Source organism: Camelina sativa, chromosome 9, assembly GCF_000633955.1.
Source record: "Camelina sativa cultivar DH55 chromosome 9, Cs, whole genome shotgun sequence".
Lineage (NCBI taxonomy): Eukaryota > Viridiplantae > Streptophyta > Magnoliopsida > Brassicales > Brassicaceae > Camelina > Camelina sativa.
The window spans coordinates 938,782-946,099 of NC_025693.1; the positions used below are offsets into that span (position 1 = coordinate 938,782).

At 36.5% G+C, this 7,318-nt stretch overlaps 1 protein-coding gene and 1 pseudogene across 1 annotated transcript; both read left to right on the plus strand.

The window, feature by feature from the left end:
• On the plus strand, positions 1,527 to 1,924 carry LOC109126327 (defensin-like protein 8). The gene is made up of 2 exons (XM_019229827.1): positions 1,527 to 1,596; positions 1,755 to 1,924. The coding sequence occupies exons 1-2, from the start codon at positions 1,527 to 1,529 to the stop codon at positions 1,922 to 1,924; spliced, it is 240 nt and encodes a 79-aa protein (XP_019085372.1).
• The window catches only part of LOC104714883, a 26,985-nt pseudogene continuing 23,611 nt past the window's right edge, over positions 3,945 to 7,318 (plus strand).

Here is a 7,318-nt window from a genome sequence, read left to right on the forward strand (position 1 = left end):
ATCATGCGCCATATGTTTCATTGCCTTGTTCGAGAACATGTAGCTCAGCTTTAGCTCATGTCTAAACGAGTCCAATCCGTAGTCTTCAAGAACAAGCTTAACAAGCTTGTCGTGTGTTGTGCCTCCATCTATCTGCACAACTATACACCCTCTATCGTCGGAGTTAAATACATATCTCTGTGTCTTTATCCACTTACCGGACACAACTAGTACCAGCACTGGATCCATGAAAGATAATGAAGAACAAGGTGGAGAAGAAGTAGAAGAACAAGGTGTGAAGAAGAAAGTGAAGAAGAAGTAGAAGAACAAGGTGAATAAGAAGGTAAATAGTTCACTTATTAACCAGTTGAAGAACCAGAGTCGAACGACGTTTCGTATTTCCGGAGAAAAAAGATGATGACATGGAATGCTGACATGGATGCTGCGTCCGACGTGGCAAGTCAGCCATGAAACAATACCATAACTCAGCCTAACTAAAACTCAGCCACAACATGAAAAACATTACAGTAATTAAAAAGCAAAAAAAATTGCTGCCAAACTCAGCCGCTTCATTAACTGAAAATATGTAACTCAGCCGTATCGTTTGATAAGTCAGCCGTAACTGAAAAACATTCTAGTAATTAATCTTTTGCTAATAAGTCAGCCGTCAAACGGCTGACTTGTCGATAAGTCAGCCTATGACGGCTGAGTTATAATTTTTTTTACCATAACTCAGCCATAACAACATCTCATAAGTCAGCCGTTTTTCATAACTCAGCCGCTCGGAAAATGGTAACTCAGCCGTGTCGTTGTAATAACTCAGCCAAAATTTTGACAACTCAGCCGTGTCATTGTAATAACTCATCCAGAAGTTTGACAACTCAACCATCAGGTGATAACTCAGTCGTCACTAAAACTGAGTTATGCGCATAACTCAGCCAAATTTAATAAGTCAGCTGTAACGCTTGGCTGACTTATGAGCATAACTCAGCCAGATTTTAATAAGTCAGCCGTCCGCTCTTACTCAAATGTTTTTCCGATAACTCAGCCTCAACATACCAATAACTCAGCCGCAACATACTATGTATCGCGTTACTGCTGAGTTATGGTTACACGTCAGTGATTTCTGACGTGGCGTCTGACGTGGCAATGACATTTTTGTAATTACGTTTTTTCCGGTAACATAAAACAGGGGCACGCTGGGTATTTTGAAAATACCCGAAACATTCTAGTAATAAAAAAGTTTTTTTGTAGATTCTGGTAATATTACCTAAAATGAGTAACGTTTGAGTAATTCACCCTAAAGATATATTACATGTTCTTTTTAGAAAAGACATGTCAAAAGGAGGTATACATATATATATATATAATAGGATAATTTTTATGAGTTGGTTATCAACAAATTTAAAATATTATGCAAGATATTAAATCATTGTTGCCTATATATATATATAGTGCCACCAACAACAGTTCTTGTTCCTACACAACAACTAATTAATTCCAACTATCTCGCGAGAATATTCATTCCCTCTCTCTCTCAAAAAAAAATGAAACTCTCAAACCGTGTTCTTTCATCCCTTCTCCTGATCTTTTTTATCTTTCTTGCTGCCACTACAGGTTCAATACTCATGTCATTATATAGTATCTAAATTATAATACATTCCAGTATGTGAATTTAGTTGTTATATCACAAATAGTATACATCTTTTATTATAGACATTAATTTCTAAGTAACACGAATATGCTCAAATGTGTATATATATATATATATATAGAGATGGGTTTGGCGGATAAAATATGCAAGACACGGAGCTACCGTTTCTCAGGTGTGTGTTTGAAGAAAAACAATTGTGCAATCATCTGTAGACAATTCGAGAAATTTGAAAGCGGTCACTGCGAATTCGTCGGAGCCTTCCTTCGTTGTTTATGCACCAAAGCCTCTTAAAGACTATCATAATATTATCAAGGACCAGTTGTATTTTTAATTTTTTCTATGTGGTTGTTGTAGAATATATCTATATATATATATTGAGTTATAGACACTCTTTGTTAAATTTATGTTTTTATCTTCTCTTTTTGGATTTATTTGTTCTTGAAAATAACTAAAAATAATGTAAATTTACTATTAATTAAATAATATAGTCATTTAAACATTAAAATAAAATTTTCTTTTAATTTTAATCAATGTTATATTCAAAACAAAAGCTTATATAGATGCTTTCTTAGACTAACTTGTTGTGTTAAAATTATTACAAAGTAAAAACTGAGGATCGATCTAACGTCCATGATAAATATATAGAAAATTTGGTGATACCACATTTTATAATATCTTTTGCAATTCTTCAAAATATAATTCAATGACACATCATATTCTAATAATCATATACTGATTCCGCATAATATATATTTTATTTTTTGGTTATAAACATATTACATAGCCAAAAGCATATATAAGTGTAACGCATCTGCATTAATCAAAATTAGGAACATAATTAGGCTAACCACTTTTGTGTCAAGTGAACTGGCTCAGACTTCACCAATCTGACGTAAAATTTGTGCCTCAAAAGAGATTCCAACCCGGGAAATCAAGCAAAAAAATTTATATCTCCACTATATCTCGAGTCTCTTAGAACCATACTCTGAACATAAGTTGGATGTCTCTCTTAAATACTGAGCTCCATATTGGTCAAAACATTTTGCTGGACTAGTTGGCTGCAAAAAGACAGATAAGTAAATAAGGACAATAATGGAGATCGAAATGAGAGTGTGGATATATATATATATATATATATATATATGGAAGATTTGTACCATTATATGGTGTGACATCCTGATTTGAGGGACATGTGGGGAGGTTTAAATAAATTGATTTGGTTACCTATATCACCAAAGTGCCAATTATCTTTTTGGTCAAGGGTCCTAAAGATAACTCTAGAGTTAAAGCGTGCTTGAGCTGGAGTAGTTTCAAGATGGGTGACTTTCCGAGAAGTGATTGTCGGAATTGTACGAGTGAGGACAAAACACAGAGAAAAATCATGTGGTTATTTGTATGGACGGTAAACAAGTCTTTAAAGCCTCCCAGACGTAGCAAACCAACCGTCGGATATGGGTGGACCTGCAGGCTTAGCGAGAGAATTTAAGGCCTATTTAAGAAAAGTAGATCCATGAGCCGGGAATAGACATGGGGCCCACTAAACAAGGTGTCGGTCGAGACGTTACACATGACCTCCAATAAGGGGCTGCAAGCAATCCCTAGCTCAAAATTTATTATCTAAACTTTTATGAGTACATCATATTTAACTTTTTTATTTAAATGAAGGGAATTTGGCAGCAATAACTAAAAAAAATCTATAATTCACTCCATAACTACACTAACCATTAAAAATTTATATTAGCTGTATTTTATATAATAATTACCAAAGTAACCCTGTTGCATCATCTACAGTTGCACAATCAAATGACATCCCTCTCTCCTCTTCTTGCACACGTACACACGTCTATACACATGTGTGTTCTTTCCATTTTTTCTTCTGTTTTTTTTAACTAGAACTCTATTTTTATCATATTTGCTTTGAATATTTTTTAAAAAATAAATATTCAATGTTATCATTTATACTTGTTCGGTGTTAAGTTTGACAGTTTGGGTTGTCAATGTTATGTCTTCAAGGGTTTAGTGTTCCTTCTTCATCAAGCGATTAATATGAACCATTCTCTTGTTCACATTCAATTTGGGTATTTTTTTTGTATCTTATGGTTTTAATTTGTCTTGTCTTGCATAAATTATAAGTTGCAAAAATTAATGAGTAATTAAAAATAGTAATTAGAAGTTAAACAAATTACTAAGTATACATATTTCTATTCTATTTTCAAAATTTTTAAAATAATTGGACATGTTGTTACTATAAAACCTACCAAGATAGACTTCCCACGTCATCACATCACAACTCCTGGCTAGCAGCGCGTACATGTCACGCTGGGCTCCTTTGGTAATTTTGCAATGGGCTTTGGTTACTGACTTAATTTTCATCATTAATATGCTATATTCTTCGTTTCATTTGTAGAATTGGTCATGTGGCAAATTGCCCCTTAAATGAAAAGAAAAAAAAAAGAGAAATAAATCAGGTTAAATAAATATGTAAAGGAAACACTATTTCAAAGCAATATGTAATAGAGGAATCTGCTTTGATTAGAATAATATCATAAAATAATATCTAATTATAATTTCATATGAATTATGTTTATTAAAATACAGAAATACATTTTAAGAATATATGGCATATGTGATAAAAAGACAAAAAAAAATATTGGAATGATTTCTATCTTACAGCTATTTTTAGTTTAAGATAATTTGCTTTCAAAAGAATATGTTTTTTAGATATAGTAACATACTTCAATCAAATCAAATAGATAAAGATGTATTAAAAGTTCTTTTTAGAAAATACATGTCAAAAAGAAGTATATATATATATATTATAGGTTAATTTTTATAAGGTGGTTATCAACAAAATTAAAATAATATGTAAGATATTGAGTCTTTGTTGCCTATATATATATATATATAGTGCCACCAACAATAATTTATGTTCCTACACAACAATTAATTAATTCCAACAATCTCTCGAGAATATTCATTCCTTCTCTCTCAAAAAAAAAAATGAAGCTCTCAAACTGTGTTCTTTCATCTCTTCTCCTCAGGGGCGGACTCAAAAAAAATTATTAGTGGTGGCAGATTGTCACAGGTGGAGTCGAACTATCTAACTTAAACAGATTTTAGCTTGTTCTCAAGCTATTTTGCCACTAAACTTCTTTTGCATAGTGTAAAAATTGTAGGTTTTTAAATATTACTGATGACAGCTGCCACCACAAACCATAACATGGGTCCACCACTGCTTCTCTTTATCTTTTTTATCTTTCTTGCTGCCACTACATGTACAATACTCATGTCATTATATAGTAACTAAATTATCATACATTCCAATATGTGAATTTAGGTGTTATATCATAATTAGTATGCCTTTTTATTATAGACATTAATTTTTAAGTAACACACATATGCTCAAATGTGTTTTTGTATATGTAGAGACGGGTTTGGCGGATAAAATATGCAAGACACGGAGCAACCGTTTCTCAGGTGTGTGTTTAAGCAATAACAATTGTGCCATCATCTATAGACAATTCGAAAAATGTGAAAACAGCCACTGCAAATTCGACGGAGCCTTCCGTCATTGTTTATGTACCAAAGCCAGTTAAAGACGTGTAACACCCGCAACCCAATTTTTGGTATTTTGGTAAGTGTGTCGATCGACACCTTCTAGTGAGGCATCGATCGACACCAGTTGTGGCCGGTTTGGTCGGTTCAATTTTAATTGTCCGGTTTGCGTGGTTGGTTTAGGAAACCCCTAAATCGAGTGTAAAAGAGGGGAAACGACCTAGGGTCGTGTTTTTGGGGTTATTTGGCCGCTTTTAGAGAAAAAGAAGGAGAGAAAAGTGTTCTTGAGCTTTTGGGAAGAGATTGAGAGATTCCTTGCTGTTCTTGGGAGATCTAAGGCTGGGAAGGTGATAGAAGCTTGCTAGGAGTGAGGGAATTCGTTCTTGTTGGTCAGAATCTTCTTGAAAGAGGTGAGTGCATGACCATGGCTTATCTAAGCTAAGATCTCTAGATTCTATGTGATTTGGTGCTTATGTGGTTGTTTCTTTGAGTTTCCTATGGTATTTCGTCGCTGTTGTGGCTGGGTTTGGCTTCTGGGAGTGCAAGGAGCGGATTGGAGAAGATTGGAGGCGAGATTCGGAGTTTCTGATCGAGGGAAATCGCTGCTCGGCATCGGTGTCGGTCGACACCAGTTGGGGTGTCGGTCGACACCAACGCGAGGACGGCTCGGGACTTTGGCGAGTGTCGATCGATGCCATGTGGAGGTGTCGGTCGACACAAACTAGGGTTTTCGGGAGTGTCGGGCAGGGTGTCGGTCGACACCAGTTTGGTGTCGGTCGACACCAGATAGTCAGTGTCGATCGACACCATCTGGTGTCGGTCGACACCCCTTGTTCAGTTACGATGGATGTTGCATGCTATGTATATTGCCTGGTTTGTTTTATTGATTGTTGTTTGTGGCATGTAGAGATCTTATTGCTTGTGTGTATAGCCCAGTAGATGGGAGGATTGCCTCACTGAGTGTTTATCAAATACTCATGCATCTCAATTTGTGTTTGTGGTGCAGGTAAAGGCAAAGTGTGATCGTGGAATCAAAGGCAATGAAGAGGAGGATGTTCTAGGGACTTGATTGTATGGTTACCTGGCATTGTTAGGTTGCTAGAATTGAGTCTTAGAGCATTGTTAGGATTGCTGGTTATTTGATTTATGATGTTTGGAATTAATGCTGGATATTATTTATTTGGTTATTGGTTATTGTTTTATTGGATAATTATTGGTATGTTGTTCCGCTGTTGGATTGTGAATGTGGTTAGGTGGTTAGTGGGTATGGGACCACTAGTTGTAGTTAACTATTATATTATTATTTATTATTTATTTATTAAAAAAAAAAAGGTCGGTCGTTTCATTTTGGTATCAGAGCCCTTATGGTTCTAAGTTTGGGTTCACTAGGTTTCTGTTGTGATATTTGGGATTGCATGTCTTGATTGATTATGTGAGTTAGTCAATTGTTTGTGGCATGGAGTCCTAGAACATCCTCTTCGACCCTTCAATGAGATTCCACGGTGAGTTATTGTTATGTTTCTTTGTGTGGTATTGATTTGTTTTATGCTTGTTAGCCTCTGTTCTTGGAAGATCAGTGGTTAAGGTGTTTGAGTTGTTTGTCGTGGACGGGGACGTGGTCGTGGTCATTGTCGGGTGGGTCTCGAGGCCAGCGAGTGTGTGGTCTAGAGTTCCACGAGGAGGTACGTCAGAGGGTCGCAAGCGTATCAGGAGGGACCAGAGGGGGTTAGCCGGTGAGCGTGCCGGGGGTGCTGGGAACCCAGGTGTGGGGTTGCAGCAGGTGGAGCCCAGGGTCGAGATGATCGCTTGGCGGATCGGTTGGCGTGCTGTTGGAGCGGTTACCGAGAGGGGTACCAGTGTAGGCTTTAGTTGTGTCGCATGTGGCGTGGTGCAGCCGAANGTAGTTCCCCTGATACCGAGATCTTGAGAATTGTGGTCCAAGAGTGAGATGGTATAACTCAAAGATGCTGGTCTGAGAGTGAGATCGGTATGGCTCAAAGGTTGCGACCTAAGAGAGGAAGAGTTGGGAGCAAGCAATGTATAGAACGTGAGTATGAACATAACGACGGAATGTAGACCTCGAGAGTGATGATGGTTTAATGTTGGATTTTTGGATTATGTTGGCCGGTG